Source organism: Ambystoma mexicanum, chromosome 6p (genome assembly GCF_040938575.1).
Source record: "Ambystoma mexicanum isolate Mex_15411 chromosome 6p, UKY_AmexF1_1, whole genome shotgun sequence".
Classification (NCBI taxonomy): domain Eukaryota; kingdom Metazoa; phylum Chordata; class Amphibia; order Caudata; family Ambystomatidae; genus Ambystoma; species Ambystoma mexicanum.
This window is the reverse complement of record NC_090935.1, coordinates 786,493,825-786,511,116: the sequence shown is the minus strand read 5'-3', so window position 1 is coordinate 786,511,116 and position 17,292 is coordinate 786,493,825. Positions and strand designations below refer to the sequence as shown.

The 17,292-nt window shown below is 48.7% G+C and overlaps 1 protein-coding gene across 13 annotated transcripts in view; it reads right to left on the bottom strand.

The window, feature by feature from the left end:
• CAST (calpastatin) overlaps positions 1-17,292 on the bottom strand; it is a 757,786-nt gene that overhangs the window by 87,892 nt on the left and 652,602 nt on the right. For all 13 annotated transcript variants that reach the window (XM_069627659.1, XM_069627661.1, XM_069627656.1 and 10 more), the window contains 2 exons: positions 3,504-3,596; positions 2,911-2,949 (listed from right to left, as the gene is read on the bottom strand). In XM_069627659.1, coding sequence (XP_069483760.1) covers positions 2,911-2,949; positions 3,504-3,596 — 132 coding nt within the window. The remainder of the gene's footprint in view (positions 1-2,910; positions 2,950-3,503; positions 3,597-17,292) is intronic.

The following is a 17,292-nucleotide window of genomic DNA, read 5'->3' as shown; positions in this document are numbered from 1 at the left end:
ACCACTGTTGTCTGCGGTGGTCAGTAAAACAAATGTTGGGCCATCTTCAGGACATTAATTTTTTCTTAGCGAATTAATTTTGTTCCCCATTCACATAAAATGCCAGATCTGTGATCAGCACCGTTTAGTAAGGACCATTGAGCTGGGTTTTCTGGATATGTAATTTACTCTCCAGTGTTCGGAACAGGAGAGCACCTCTATTAATCATTAAAGTGATTTTGTATTTTGCTATATTGCATTCAATTGAAATTATTTCTTTCCCATAAGGTGTTCAGTCTGCATAAGTAAGCAGTTTCTCCGCACCCAATCCTGTGTCTTCACAGGACCACTAGAGAGGGTTAGTCAGTCTGTCTAAATCATCGAAAAGGTTACTGAAAAGGTGTGGGAAATTGGCCTGATCAACTTTCCCAGGTTTAGTCGGGATCCTGACCCCTCGATAAGTGATATGGCCCTTCCCCTCCCCCCCCATGGGATTGGCCCACTGCTTGCCAGTGTTTCCCTTCGCCGCTGTGGGACATTTACTCCCATGGCGTTAGATTTCAAAAAGCTAATCCTAAAGCCGGACACGTTGCATAACTCGAAATTTCACGCCACTGCATCTCTAGGGATATATCCAGCTGAGTAAGGGAGAGTAGGACGTCATCAGCGTATAAAGAGACTTTGCAGCTATGCCCTCCCACCTGCATTCCGTGTATCGGCACATATCCTGGTGGCAAATGGCTCCATCGATAGTGCAAATATTAGAGGTGATGGTGGCAACCCTGACAAGTGCCCCATGAGATTTCCAAATTTGGCGATCGAATGCCATTAATTCACAGGGACGTGGTGGGTTGCTGATAGTTGGGTAACTGAAAGGTGCAGGAAAACCCTACGCTCTGGACCATGGTATTACTGTACCAGAGTATACTGAAAAAGTGTCCAGAGGACGTTATTTCTTAATAAAGTATCAAATGTATTTAGCATGATACAGAGTTGAGTCAATCATATATTAATGAACACTTCATGTTTTCCTGTAACGCAAATTAAATTTGAACATACATAAGCCATAAAAACCATACCATTTTACTCCATTCTCAGTGAGCCATTCATTCACATTCAGTTCCAAACATTCATCCCCTAACCACTAAAACGAATACCAAAACTGGTGGGACATTATGTAGTGGAACATTCTAATTGTCACCACAAACAACCCTATTTCATATACATTCAATATTGAGGATCACAATAATTATGCAACATGTGATCTACTGATGGGGTGAATCGAAACAATGTGGTCCAACTGATCGCATCCCCACTTTTCTTCTCAAACCCATTTTGTAAACTTCTGGCAAAACCCGTAGTGGGCCAGTGTCTTGCTTATATACCCCCAATCAAGTAGGTCAAACGCATTGAGAGCGTCTAGCGAGAGCACCACCAGTTCCACTCCCTCGCTCAAAGCGCACTCAAATAAATTGAGGATACATCATATATTATCTTGGGTGGAGCGGCCCGGGATAAACGTCGTTTGATCACGGTGTACCAACTGGGGTAGGACCCTAGCGAGCCTGGATGCCAATATCTTGGAGAACATTTTTGTGTCATTGTTCATTAGTGTTATGGGCCTGTACGAGCTTCAGTCCTCCTGGCCTTTCCCGGGTTTTGGTATGAGCACGGTAAGGGATTCCTCCATCAATGGTGTAATACAGCCAGTGGTTAGGAAGGAGTTGAAAAGGTCTGTTAGACAGGGGGTCGGGGGGATACAAGATGCATGCATAAACTTTGGAAAATGGAGTCGTGAATCTGTCTGGGCCCGGAGCAGTGTTTTTTTAGGGTCTTGATGGCCTCTGTGACCTCTTAAAGGGTGATGGGAAGCTCGAGGGTGTCAAACTGAACCTGTGTGACTCCTGCGGGGGATAGTTTCTAAATACCTAGATTTCAGTGCACTCTCTATTGGGGCCACGATCATTACGCCTTTATGGTGGTCCATCATAGCATTCAGTTTGTCCCCCTCCGAGACCAATAGGGAGCCGTCCGGGCCTCTTAATGCTTGGATATTAATGCAAACGTGTATTTTCTTCAATTTATGTACCAGCAACCGATTCACTTTGTTGCTGTTTACATAGAACTGTTTGGTGTATGCTAGGGCACAAGAAGATTTGTCGGCCAGGTGCATTTCCAGCATGGACTTTGCCTTTTTAAGATCCCTCCCCACTTACGTGGACTGGTTGGATTTATGTATCTTTTCTAGCTCCTCCACCCTCCCTTGGGAATGAGCTGTCTCTATTCGCCCAGTTCTCCCGATTGCTGCAGCGCATATTATCAGCTCCCCCCGTATTACCGCCTTCATAGCATCCCAGACCCTTGACAGTGAACAGCCCACTGAGGAATTTTCCCTGAAGTAGTTGGGTAGGGCGTTTAATATTCTCTCCCTACTTGCAGCATCTTGTAATAGGGAGTCCTGCAGCTTTCAGGGCCTCAGAGGCCGTTCTGGAAAGCCGATTGCCTGAATGCGAGCCAACAACAGGGCATGGTCCGATATCACCCTTGACAAAATACAGACCCAGCTCCAGACAAGGAAAAAGCTCAGTAGTCCACAGGATTAGGTCTATTTGTGACAGGCCCTTGTGGACATGGGAGTAGAATCTGTAATTGTGTGAGCCTGCATTGAACAGCCGCCAAACATCCACTATCTCCACCTATCACAAGGAATTTGGCAAAACCAATAGCTCTCGCTCCTCTCCAATATTTAAAGGTTTCATAGAAAGTGTGATTGGGAAAGAGAATCTTAAAGCAGGGAAGGGGACCTGACTAAGTGCAATCTTATAAGGAGTTCTTGCTAGAACCTTATATGAGAAGGTTTCAGTTTATTCAAGCAGGCTACTTAGGTTTATGAGGCTTTGCAGCAAATCAGTAAGTAGTAATTGTTTTTACCTTTTGCTTTTCAGGAATCACAGGATTAACAGTTTTGCCCTAGAAGATAAGAATAATTATTGTAAATATTTCCATACTTTTTCTTTTTTTATTTCTATATATACTCAGAGATCTACGCACATTGAAGCAACTACCAGAGGTGGAACTGTGAAAGAATAACCTGACAACATTAGACCTGTGATGCACCTAGACTAGGCATTTTCAGGAAACGTGAATAAAGGGCTCATAGACTCCTCAAGATATTCACTCACTCAAATATTAGGTCTATTGCATGCAACTAAATAGCCCTAATGTCGATGCAACTCACAATCTGCTAAAAAAAGAAATCTCAAAGTGCATATATCAATGTCCCTAAGATAAAAACTGAATAGACAGCTCCAGCTCAGCTTCTTGGCTGGAATGCTTGAATCAAGGGTTTCCCTGGAGCAGTTCAGTGCACAGATGATCGGTGACAATATATTCTTCCTATTGCACATATAAAAGGAAAAGGGCTTTTCTCCTTTCATCTTTGATTAAAGCACCCACAGTCCCACAGTAAAAAACATCACAGCAGTAAACTTTTAACTGCTAAACATAATGCCAATTCTCATTACCTTTCCATCGCCTGCCAGAAGAGCTCTGTATTCTGGTGGAATGGTGTCATCTCGCTCCCCTAGTTTGTCTATGTGTTCCGCCTTAGCTTTTTCCTAGAAATTGTTAAGGGAAAATATATTACATTGCATTGCATTTTTTCCCCCAACAAAAAGTCAAACTTTGAGAACACGGATGGAATACATTATAAAATATATTTTTCCACCGATGTACTGATTAAATAGCTTACGCTTGGAGACCAGAGAAGATCAATCTATTATTGCTGATGTGAGTCTTGCAGTGGAGTCTTTCACATTCAATAGTACTGGGTAAGCAGATTATCAATGCACAATTACTTTTGAGAAACACAATGACAGAAATAGGATACTATCAACATTGCCACTTTACAACGAACATAAAACAGGTGGGCAAAACACGTGTTAGCACTCTAGAAGGCTGTGAAAAGGGAAGTATAATTTCTCTACAGTTAGTAGAATTGCCAAATACTAAAAAGGTATTTGTGTTCTTTTGAACAAAATACTATAACATGAACACCATAAGACTAAGGTTCCTGACCAAAACCATTAATATTAATTCACATGTGGGGGAGCAATACTACAATAATCAAGGGAAACATGCCTACAGAATGAACAGTGTGATAGGTCATGTCAGTTACCTCCTCCACGCCAACACGTGGTCTATAGTCATACATGAAGCATAGAATACAAATCATGACATATGTTTATGACAAGTACTTAACTTATTTCAAGTTTGTGCAAGCTGTGATTGACATTAGAATCATAGCTAGGATGCACACAAAACCTATGATCACAGCCTTAGAAATAAGGTTTCAATTGGATATTACTCAGAATATAAGCAGTAGATGCATTCCCAATATTCACAAAGCCACACTGAAGGAAAATAAGAAGGTGCAAAGCACACCTCTTTCTTCATCCACATTTCCCTAGAGGTACATTTCCTCTAAGCACATTTCTGATGCATAAAATGGATTTGCATGCAGGGAGAGAGGCTTGCTGCAGGCGCAAGAAAAGTACAGCTAGCCCCTCCATGCATCTAAACGTGGAAGCATTCAACATTTACATATGTATTTGGCAACTGAACCCACATCAGTAGGGGGTGAGGGTCAGCCTACTTCCCATATTAGATCAGGCAGTGCAACTGCATTGTTGGGCCTTAAAGAACCGGACACTCAATTGCAGTTTTTCTATTTCTAGCCCATTATTAATAGTGAATATGTGTTAAAATAATGACCGAAAGACTTAAGCATTGTAAAATTGTCCCATCTTGGAAATGCAATAATGTCTCTGTGACTGGTCAACAGTGTGCCACCTACGACTGGCCAGTGACATAAAAGATAAGTTGCAGTGGAAACTGCCACAGGGACTGCCGCACATCAAAATGCATCCCTCTGTGAAACAGGAATGCACTTTGATGTGGGCAGCCACATTTCCGTTATGACATGCCTATAAATGATGCCAGTGTCAGAGATCTGCAAGAAAAAATACATTTGCACCGGATCTTCCCTGTAGTGAATGGGGCCAGCTGCATAATGTGTGCATTTTTCAGATTTGCACGTGCATTTGATAACACTCAACTGAGGAAATATCTTTTAATATATAAATCGGCCCCATGTTTTACACTGGTTGCTGGGAAGAGGGTGAATAATGTTCCTGTGCTAAGTGAAATCTAAACAGGAGCATTCACCAACAGAAGATGCCTTGCTTCATCATACACTGGCTCAAACCACTGACCAACAGATGAGGCAAAGTGTTCTGTTCCTTAGGTCTTGTGTATGAGCCAAACAAAAATAGAATGCCTTTAAACAAAATAATAATTACATGAACCTCTTGGTTATTACGTCTGTGCATCCCTTTAAACCACATCCCATATGTACACTGTGCTTACTTTTACAGAAAAACAGAAAAACCTGATCCTGTCCAACCTGCATATTTATTCCTGTTTTCTTTTTGTCAACTAGTATTTCAAGCTCCTCGCTCTTCATCTGGACATAATCTTATTACTTATTTCTCAAAGCCATATTTCTCTTCCTAATCCACATGGAATAAGTTACTTACCTGAAACTCCTGTTGTCTAGCATTGGTATGTTTCATAGATTCACATGCTGTTTAAATATGAAGTGAGGCCGTTGGTGGTTACCGTCGCCTCAGGATCCGTATATAGCAGTCGGATCAATCTAATCAAAGAGGGAGGGAGACCAAAAGGCAGCAAAAGCGAGGAACAAAGTCTCATTGGACCTTGTCAAAGGACTTCTGGGCATCGATTGTAAGGATCGAGTCTTCTCGCCCTGCTTATCCCGCCATTACATGCAATAGCCGACTGACATTGTCTCCTGAGTGCCGTTTGCGTATAAATCCTGGCTGGTTGTTGTGAATCAGGCAGGGTAAGACTGCGTCTAGTTTCTGGGCCAGACATTTTGCGAGGACTTTGGCGTCAGCATTTTTCAATGATATGGGCCTATATGATCCACATTCTTTGTTGGGCCGTTGGTGGCTGCCTCCGAGACTACCGCAGGGAGCTTTGGGGCAATATCATCGGCTACGCATTCATACATATCGATCGATATCCCATACAGACCCGAGGCTTTGCCCGAGTTGAGAGCGTTGATCGCCTGTCGGATGTTGTCCTACGTCAGGGGGGTGTCCAGCACCTCATATTGCTCACGGGAGATTTTAGGCAGACGGATTGCACTTATGAAGCCTTGCATCGCCTGCGGGGGAGTGATTCGGGTTTTGCGTAAAGGTTTGCGTAAAACTCAGAAAATCTGGAGTTAATGCCAGCATCCCCTACCAGGGTTGGACTGGCCCTTTTGGTCTTTCGGCCCGTGGTCGAACGAATTTTGGGTCCCCTGTGGCCGGTTTTTCGGCAGCCACCCCTGGGCTGTTTTTTTTTTTTTAAATAAAAAAAAATAAATGTGTATTAGTAATCAAATGTAGTAGTCTCTATCTGTCATGAGACTGTGTGCGGCCATGTGATGCGGCTCGCGGTGCTGCTGCGGGCAGGCGGCCCCGCCCGAATCCGGCGTGACCCGAGAGCGGAAGCGGAGCAGTTCGCCTCGCAGGAGGGCGCTGCCGGTGGTCCAGTGTCAAGACTCATGAGGGGGTTGCTGGGCTGGGCCACTGGGCAGCAGGCGGCACAGTGTCTGCAGTCAGACTGCAGGCAGCAGCATGAATAATTCATCAAAGCAAGGTAACACTACAGATCTGGGATGTCGCAGTACCTTGCTTTGATGATTGCATCATGCATGCATCATGATTTATGATGCATGCAGATGCATATGCATCATCAAGTTCGGTGGCCAGTGGCCACCGGCAGGCGTTCCGAGGGGGGCCACCTGCACCGTGCCGTGCGGTGTGCTGCTCAGCTCGCTCTGGCCGGCTGAGTTGTATGAATTGCAAACTAAAAGCAATTCTATTCTAACACCATGGTCACATCCGAGTCCTCCTGACCCTGGGGCTGGGCTGGGGCTGGGCATGGGCCTGGCCTCCGGCACTTCAGCACGGCAGGCAGTGACAGACACATACATTAACATTTCACACACATCAGTTGCTTCTCTTCAACTTTGCAGGAAGTAACAACAAATTTGTTGCACTTCTTGCAAAGTTGAAACAGCAACTTGTGCCTGGGGCCTGGCGGCCGCCGCGGAGCAAAGCAGGGGCCAATGAAAATTCGGCTGCAGGGCCGGCTGCCCCGCCCCCACCCAACCAGGTGACGTGATGATTGAGGATATTTGCGGAGCCTCTTCGACCCTGGCCATGATTTTGGCGGCCACACCAGTGCACCACAACACGGCGCATACCAGAGCGGGCACAGACGAGAGACAACAGTCTAGAGTCTCTAGAGACAGAGAAAGCCTGAGCCAGCTTAACACGTCTGCAGCCGACCACCACCACAACTCGTCGGAGGCCGCCAGCCTGCCCATGTCTAGTGCCCACTAGTGCCTTGCCCACAGCCACTGAGGCCAGTAGGGCTGCAGCTGGGCAGGCGAGTCGGAGGAAGCCGGCTGCCAGTGCCCAGGGATGCCAGGCCAGTCCACAGCCTGCCACTGATTCGAACTGTGCACTGCACAATCAGGTAAGGACAGGACTTCGAGTTCGTATATGCGTTTTACATAGGTTAGGTAGGTTCTTGTGCACTACCCTTCATTCAATTCTACCCCAAATTCCACTCGGTGCCTTCTACCTCATGCCATGCGGCTCTAGTCCTTCCCCAGTTCTATTGAAATTCTGCTCTTGAGCCTAGATTTGCCCCTGCCGCTTTATGGACAGTACTAGTCTTGTACTCCCCCAAAACTGCCCCTTCGTGCCCGTGGCTTCGTCGGTCCCGCATGCACACAGGCTGCGCTGCCGCAAGTTGTGCCCAGAGAAAATCACATACGAATCATGAACTAGGTGTTCTGGGGAGGTCTGCCAACAAGGGAGGGCGCACAGCAGCAAGCACTCGATGCCTTCAATGGAATGGTTTGAAACATGCAAATGTGCACATTGCTGGAAATGGCCAAAATGTACTATGGGACCCCCCCTTCATGCGGGGGGTAGTGGTGGTCAGACTCACAGCGACGCAGCAGGGCTGGGGGCCAAGCCCAACCCTAGGGCGAGCAGCACCTGATCTCCGCAAGCAGCTGGGGCCGGATCTCTCAGGTGTCTCGATGTTTACCCAGTTCTCGGATTTAGGGGGCCCGAGCGGGTTAATTGGCGCAGGTTGGTATTAGTACCAGAGCTGGCATGAATGGGCTGTAGTCCCTGCATGGCTCTCCGAGTGCAGTGCCACTCCTAGGAGCTGTGATGTGCTGCAGCACTACTGTCAAGTAAGGTAATGGTTCGTGGGGGCGAGCTCGTGTTTGGCGACGGTTTCATGTGCACATTTCCAACTCTTGGATAGCTGCTTAGGGGACCGGGGGGCAACGCGCTTGCCTTGAAAGCAAGATGAGCCCCACATGGAGCAACGCAGGTTTTATTCGAACCCCGGGTCAGCGGTTTAACTTTACCCATCATGTCATAGCCTGGGGCGTGGGGGGGCCTGAAAGAAGCAGGTTGGGTCCTCGCCTCGGATCCACGTCCACCAAAGCACAGGGCCAGGGCTGCCTTGATACTATAGGCACAGGGTGGGCGGGGCGCCTGCGGTTTTATATTTTATTATCCTGTGCTGTGTGTGTGTGTGTTTTATTGCCTTAACATAGGACTTTGTTCGTATGCGTTTTACATTGCGGTTACGGTTCTGCCACAATATATTGAGCACTGTCCCCTTCATTCTATTGTGCCCCAGTGCCCGGTCCACCTCATGCGGCTCTCCCTCAGTTCTATTCCTCCAATTCTGCTCTTAGGTAGAGGGAGCTTAGATAATATCTGCCCATGCATGCCGCTTTCTGTACTCCCCAAACTGCCCCTTCATGGCTTCGTCCCGACACAGGTTGCTGCAAGTTGTGCCCAAAGAAAATAACACACGAACTAGGTCTCGGGAGGATAGCTTAGGGGGGCAACGTGCTCGCCTTGAAAGCAAGACGACATGGAGCAACACAGGTTCGATCCCCGGTTCTGCGGTTTACAGTCCCTTATGCGCATCTCTAAAAGGCACACAGATCTGTAAGTTAACAAAGCATCCTGCCCAATCAAAAAGATCGAGAACCCATATGGTCTGCCATAAGAGAGGATAGATGTCCTTCCAAACTGCACTAACAACCTTGTGCTGTATGACCGACCAACTGAAGACGTTACTTTTGTACTGCACGCAACTGACTATATATGTTTTGAGTGCTGCTGTGCGTTACTCCCCACTGGGCACACAACTGACGTTTATACAGATCTGTTCCCATGTACAGCAATGTCATCACGTGTGGACCAATGGCAATATAGATGAAATATAAGCAGCCCCCAGAAACTGTAAGGTTGTTGTGAGTGTGATGTTTTGTGAAGATAACTGTGCCAGAAACCTGAGGCTGCGCTATAGGTTACCTCCGTTACCAGACTTCTCAATTTTTGCATATGTGCCGGTCACCTACTATCATTGATTAGTTTAGCATTGCCTCACTGCTATGCAAAGGCTATGTAACATTCACCCTGGCTGGCCGACTCCTCCGTCGCCAATCTTCGCTTTGTGTCACTCTCACATTTCACCACAACCTCAATGTACAAAACTGTCAGCACATCTTCCTGTTGCATTACCCCATCCCAACTCCACATCAAACATTGGGTTGTGTTGGTAAGTGTAGAGCTGAACCAGCAGATTTTCTAGGAAATGGAGTGGCAGACCCACTTGAACTACCGAAAGGATCCCCTAAATTGCACATACCTTTTTTGACATTGTGTCTGATGAAGTTAAGTAACATGGGTGAACATAGTTGATTCAAGAATGACCCCCGGTATGCCCTCATGGGGACAATTAGACATTTAATCCCTAACAAGGAAGAGCACCTGGTCAAGGATTAAATGGTGAATTCCCCACTGGACTTTGGGGAATTGAATTGTCCAACCAAACAGTGAATCAAATGGCATAGCTTGCGGGCGCGGGCCTGAAAGAAGCAGGTCTTCGGATCCACACAGCACAGGGGCTGCCTTGATAGGAGGCACCGGGGCACCTGCGGTTTTATATTTTATTATCCTGCTGTGTGTGTGTTTTATTGCCGTACATCACCAACCTATCCATAACCTCCCCCCAACCTCTCCCTAAACCTCATTCCGGTTTCCCTACTTCCCCTCTTCCTATCCAACCATCGTCACCCTAACCCTCCTTCCCTGCTGGGGTTGCGGAGCCCTGTATAAGCATTGACTTGCAGCAGGTCCCAAAACTACAGTGGGGGTGGTTGGTTCATGCCACTCCTGCGCCTCGGAGCTGTGACCGGGGTTCCATGTCATTTCATCGCGGGATGTTTTTTCGCTGGGTTTTTTACCGCAATTTATTTTATCGAAAAAAGCCATCAAATTATTTTTTTGTTTTTTGGGGGGGGGGGTTCCCCTTCACCCCCCCTCCCATTTTCTAAAAAATTAGATGGGGTTTTCCGAAAAAAAATCACCGTAAAAAAACCAAGCAAAAAAACATCCCGCGACGAAAGGACATACCGTGGACAGACCCTGTCACAGAACTGTATGCAAAGTAAGGTTATTTTATGAGTTGTGTTGTGATGTAACAGACATGAACCCTCCATACGTAGAATTTTCTGTAAAGCCGTGCATTGACGCGATTCACAGATAATGGTTTGAGGGTCACTTTTATTTGAGGTGAGGGGTGGGCCACTTTATTTTTGGTGTCCGGGCCTATTTCTTGTCCCAGTCCAACTCTGTCCCCTACAATAAGATTCCCTTCTCGGTCTCGGATGGAGGTGATTGTCGTGGCTGCTTGTCTTTGTTTCAGGGTGAGTGCCATGAGGCGCAGGGCCCTATTGTTTTCTAGGTAATACTTTTGGAACCCACTCGAAAAGGACTTCTGGACTAATGGTCATGATATCTTTGATATCCGCTAGTAATTTGCGCATCTGTAAGAGTTCGCTGTCCTGGCGTTGTCTTATGTTGTTTTTCTAGGGCTCGAAGGGCAAGTATTAGTTTATTTTCCTGGGCATTCCACTGTTTGAGTTTATGCGCCCACCTGGAGATGCATTGGCCTCTCATGAAGGCCTTGAAAACGTCCTGAAACAGAAGAACCGTGTATGCAGGACTGACATTTGTGTCCCAGAACATAGCCATGTACCCCGTGGGAAGTGCAACAAAATCTGGCTACGCCAGGGCTCGCAGATTAAGTCTCCAGGTTGGGTGATTCTGGGGCGTGTCAGGTAGGGTTAGCTTGAGCTTGACAAGAGCGCGATCAGAGAGTGTGGTAGGGCGTATGGTGCATTCCTCGAGAAAGAGTACTGCTGTATGCAGAGCAAACCAGTAATCGATCCTCGAGTAACTCTGGTGTCTAAATGAGTAGAAGGTGTAATCCCTACCAGGGCCATGCTCTGCCCTCCACACATCCTGCAGGCCTAGGCCCAGGAGGAGGGAGGTGAGGGTGGTTCATTTCTTTGGCTTATATCTGGCCGAGGGATTCGTACTTTGTCTGTCGAGGACCGGGTCGAGTGCCACATTCAGGGAACCCCCCCCACCCGCATCCAATGCGAGTCGTCTCATAAATGGTGCGCATGTAGCAAAGGTGTGGGTAAAGAAGGCGGGGAAGTCTGTCTTCGGGGCATATATGTTGATAAGTGTGATTGGATGTTGATGGAATAGGCCTTGCATCAGTATGCATCGCCCTTATTTGTCCGCGACAGTGTTTTGTGTTATGAAGGGCACCCGGCGATGGATCAGAATGGACACTCCCCGCTTACCCCGAAAGGGGGCATGAGCCGCTGCCCCAACCCACCCCCTTTCCAATTTCCTTGATTCCCCTATTGCTGGTGTGTCTCTTGAAGAAAAATGATATCCCCTTGGAGGTCCCTCAGGTGATAAAGAACGCGCCTGCGTTTTATGGGGTGCCCCATCCCTTGCACATTTAGGGTTAATAATGTTAGCTTAACCATTGGTGTGCCAAGGTGGTTCATTCCCTGTCGACCCAGTGGTAATATCCTATTCCCACATCATCCCCCTGAAGTATTATAGTGGGATAGCATAGCATGTGCTCCCAATAGTAGTCTGTAGCTTCCGACCCCGAGGTGTGAACTAAACTTTGAACAGAATCGAAAACTGTAGGGAGCAACATCTCCCTTAAAACATTGGGCATGGGTGCGCCACGCCCAATACTAGGCAATATAGCCCATGCATGGTGTCTCAGAGTGTAGGCCGCCAAGGCCTCACCTGTTGCCATGCATAGCGCGGATCCCTTTACACCAGACCTAGGGTTGCAGAGGTGAGCCGGGTAGCCCGCTCCAGGCGATCTCTGTAGCGTTGTCAGTATGTGGGGTGAGACTTGAGTCGCCTGGTGTGAGCCGGGCATACTTGTCAGTGTAGGAGTAAAGGGGATCCTCAGCAAGAGGCCTTTCCGGCCGCACGAGCCCGTAACCATTCTCCTAGCAGATAGTTTGCAAGCTCTCCCCCCCGAGAGAAGATGGTGTTGGCGATAGTCATGAGGTGTGATGTATAGCATCTAATGTGCCCCAGAAGATAGATGGGTCAGAGCAGGTCATCTTCATGGTTAAAGCTGCTGGGGGCTTCTAGGTCTGTGGCAGGGAGCCCAGGGTGTCAGGCAGATCGTATGCAAAGGTTCATGTAGTGGGTTCTTTCTGACCTCGGTCTGGTCCCCTTAAGCCTCGTCCCATTTTCTGCCTTCTGCCCCAATTCCGTGGCAAGTGAAATTCAGACCATGACGTTGCCAACATCGCTGGTGGTCCTTGTCCGATCTCCTTTGGATAGTCTGGTGACTAGATTCTGGAATTGGAGGCATCTCCAGGCGTCCTCAGTGCGAGTGCCATTGGTGATCTATCTGGACTCACCAGACTGACGGAAATTTCAAGTAATGTCTCATCTCACGGCCCCTCAGTGCCTCGAACAGGGGCTTGAATCCTTTCCTGCAACGAGATACCTTCGCAGAGTAATCATTCAATAGTCTGATGGGGACTCCTTCGATGCTCACCTGCCCCACTGCTCGATACGCTTTTAAAATTGCCATTTTATGCTGGAAGTTTAAGGGTCTGAGTGTGATCGGCCTAGGGTGTTCTCTTGGTGCCGGTTTCAGGATCAGTGCCTGATGGATCCGTTCTGTCAGTTCTCTGGGGTTTCGTCTTGTAGAAAGTTGTACATTCATTATTCTAGCTCCGGGCCTTCTGAGTTCTCGGGAAGGCCGATCATCCTGAGATTATTTTGTCTGGACCTGTTTTCCTGGTCTTCTTGCTTTGCACCGAGGCGTTGGACCTCCCTGATGACACCATCCAATTCTGTAGCCATCGAGGATTGGTTGTCTTCGAGCTAACTGATGCGTTGCTAATTGTCGGTCGTTCTCTCTGCCTGGATGATAAGTCTTGCCTGAACATCTTGGAGATCCCGTTGAATATCTTCGACCATAGTATTGGTCTCCTGAGTGCTTTGGCCGATGAGCTTCATTTCAGCTAGGACGGCCTGGAGCTGCGAAGGGACATCCATTGCCATCTTGCAGAGCGCCTTGGTGTGGGTGCTGTGATGACTGAGTTACCTGATGAACCTGGCTGGTGGTCTGTGGTCCCTTCTAGCATAGCCCTCCAAGCGACTTCCGTCAGGGGTGATGTACAAGCCCCTGGCAGCTGTGAATGCGGGTCTGGCTCGGGCGGGGTGTGTCCCCTATTCGCAGTCTGTGCTAAGTTCTTGTCCCTGCGAGGCCTTGTGTCTGAAAGGTTGGGCCCAAACGTGGTTGGCGAGATATAGGCCTTTATGCGGCTGTGCAGATGGGGGCTGAGCGTGTCGGACGGAGTCACCTACCAGGCCGGTCGTCTGGGAGGAGGATGCCCAATGGCGAACGCATTCAGTTTTTCTGCCAAAAGTCCTGTGTATGCTGCAACAAGGGTAGGGTCCGCTCCCCGTCCAATCTGACCCCCCCCCCCCCCGAGTCCGGGCTTCTAGGTACGTGGTGGTGTGAAGGTGTGCTTCCAATGGCTCAAGTGGTCCCAGCAGCTTGGTATGGATAGCCGCCGCTACCGCTGCTCTTTTGCGTGTGTCTTACTGCGCAGGGGGTCTTCAGTGCATCGGTATGGGTTGAGGTAGACACGCCTGATCTGTGCTCGCCCCACTGCCCAGGGTATACGTTATGAGGGCGTGGGTCTGTGTGGTTAGCCCCTCGGGTCCATGTCCATAGGCCATGCAGGTTGAAAGTTGAGACCAATGGGCGGCAATGAGGTATCGTAGTTAAGCGTGCCCTTCAGTCCCGTGCCGTTCCTCCCTCCTGTAGTGGAGCCGTGGCCTCAGGTGTCTTCAGTGAATCTGCGTCCCGCTATAGGGCCTCGCCCCCCACATTCTCGGCTGGCGATCCCCATGTGCAGGATAGCACCCCGACTAGATGTCTTCTGGGCCCTCTTTTGGGTAGCCCACTGCGGCCGCGTAATTGAGACAGGGTGGGGGAGTGAGCATGGCAACTCAGGACTGTGGTTCTTCTCGCGTCAGGGGCCTTAAATGCCTGGGAGTGATTGTTGCCCCAATGTTCCAAATGCTGTGTTGTGCTTCCTAGCCATACTTGGGGATACTCCACCCACAGGTCAGGACCGGTCCGCCATCTCCCTGCGACTGGGACCCACCCTGTGGCGCTGCTCCTCACCTCTGTAGCATTCTCAGACGTTCTCTCGAATCCGGCACATGGCGGGTGAAATGGGGACCCCACCACCGCACATGAAAAGATGCCGTACACGTCCTGGCAGGAGCTTCCCTGCTGCGGCAGAATCTGTATGAGGGTGTTCCAGCTGGCAGGATGGTCATGGAGCGGGACGCCACGCGGAACGTGTCCTCCCCGCACTCAGTGGTTAGCAATGCTGGTGGGTTGAAGGCATGGCGGGCGGCACCCCGCTAGGGCTGTGCGCAGCACCGGATCGGCAGGGGCGCTGTTCCTCAGCTTCCCAGCCCTTAGCCCAAGCCGAGTGATGCGTTCGGGGTGGAGATCTTCCTGTGAATTCTCAGTGGCAGGGCCGCATCTGCTGCAGGCCGCCCTCGTTGGAGACGGCGGATGATGCCCTGTGGGCCAGGCAGGCATCTGAAACTTGCAGGGGCTGGTCCAGCATGGCTCCGCTGCCTGCGGGTGAAATGTCTGCCAAACACCGGGGGTAGAAGAGGGATAATTACATCTTGACCCGCAGCCATTTTGCTTGGGATCACCAGCAAAACCCCTCTCACCCTCTCCGGAAAGGTCCTTCTTAAGGTTTACTCTGCGCACCAAACTAGCTTTGGTCCTTTTGTACATTTTGTCTTTGGCGGGATTCACAAGTGAAGCCTGCCTCTGGCTCCAGTGTGTCTGGCAGGGGCAGGAAGTGAGGGAGGCGCCTTAATTCCCCTTGGTTACAGGAATGCACCCAAAGGTGATTGGCCGGCTGGCTGTCTGGCAAAGACAGCCACCCTGATGTGTGATTGACAGCTAGGCTGGAATGAATGAGAGAAACCTGCATTAAAAGGCGAGGCTTTTTGCCTTGGAAGGCAGAGTCAACCACTGGACGAAGGAATCCGAAGAAGAACTTGGAAGAGACACCTGCTGCAACTCCTGGGCCATTGGTTTGCCCGGTGAAGCCCAGCTGCTGTGCTGAAGCTCCGAATTCGCCTGCAAGGACGACTTCGCCCTTTGAGTTGGTGGGACCAATCAACTCCAAAGTAAGCCCGTATGGACATCTTCTCAAAGCTGGTTGTATTTCCACTGCAGTTGCTGCTGGAACCGAAGAGCCAAGGAGAGGAACACCAGATTGTGTGCGTTCCTTTTAAGTCGGACCTGAGCGTTAGGAAGATCCTCCCGACTTCCCGGATGCAGGAATGACTGAGCCTGAGCCACCTCAAAAGAGTGCTGGACCCCAGAAGCAAGGAAAATCTGAAGTGGTATCCGAAAACCACAGTGTTGCCATTTACTGTCAGACGCGAGGAGCTGAAACACCGAAGGACAGCTGAATTGAAGTTTGCCCATTGCTGCCGCTGACCGTCCCATTGCAGAGCAGGAGTCCCCAGACGTCCTCCCTCTTGTCCCCAAGACCGAGGCCCAGGAATCACAGGATCTGCAGAGCTACACAGGAACAGAAGTCAGCTGGAACCATTTCTTCTAACCAGAGGTACTGCAAAGTCTAAGAGAACTTACCTCTTGTTGTGTAGCCTTACTTGCTCTCAGCTGAGACCGGTCTTGGTTACCTTGCAGAGTTGCTAAAGCTTTGCCCCTCACAAGCCTCCCAGCTAGTGGCCCATCAAGTGTTCTATTTTCTACAAGCATTTCTACAAACATTGTGCAAGACTTTTTACCTACTTGCAAAGAAGACCTCCAGTTCCCCTTGACATTGTACAATTAACATTGGCTGTCCGGCTCCCTGAGAGACTCCTCTTTACCTCTGACTTTGTGCTTTGGAAGGTGTTTAAAAGTACTTACCTGTTTATGAGTTATTTATTAACCTTTGTTTTAGTCCTCTATTCTATCCTTTTCACCAAACTCAGTATTGCTCTAAATGTACCAGTGACAAGGCAATGTCCACAGTGTTTTAACTATTTAAGCCACCTAGGGGTTTAGGAAGTGTCTGTGTGCCATCCCCAATGGGTGTCATCCGATTTAGAGAAACTAAGAGTGTAGTTTTGAAGTGTATTATAAGTGTTGCATGTTTTGCTCCCTTTCTGAAGAAGGCTTATATAACTGACTGTGAAATAGATTCATAATTGTTTTTCCAAGAAACCTTGAGTATGAGTGTTTATTTGAATAACTGTATTGTGAAACTCTGTCACAACATTACTGCTCACATTGACCCCTCTTGAGATAAGCCTGGTGGCTCGACCACACTACAAACCTGTGTAATTCAGACTTATACCAAAGGTTGGGTCCCTATTGCCAGGAGGTCAAGGTTATTGTAGTGCACCCAAAGGGTACTGCATACAATCTTGCCTAACAGGTTTCCTCGCCAGATCCCGGTCCACTGCCAGAACAGTGGCAGGCTGCTCCCCCACCTACAAAACGGGGGTCTGCACTGCCACATTTGAAGTGCAGGAGTGTCTCCTTTTTGGGGGCATTATCCAGAACATTGCAAAGTTCATATTGAACCTTGGACCTGGACAGAGCAAATAGCTCCAGAGTACTGGACACCATCAAGCACTGGAAGGCAGCACAAGGCTTTCTTGGGGTGGGAACTGGCACAAAGTCCATCTCTAGAGAGGTGTTGAGGCCACTAGTCTCCTACAG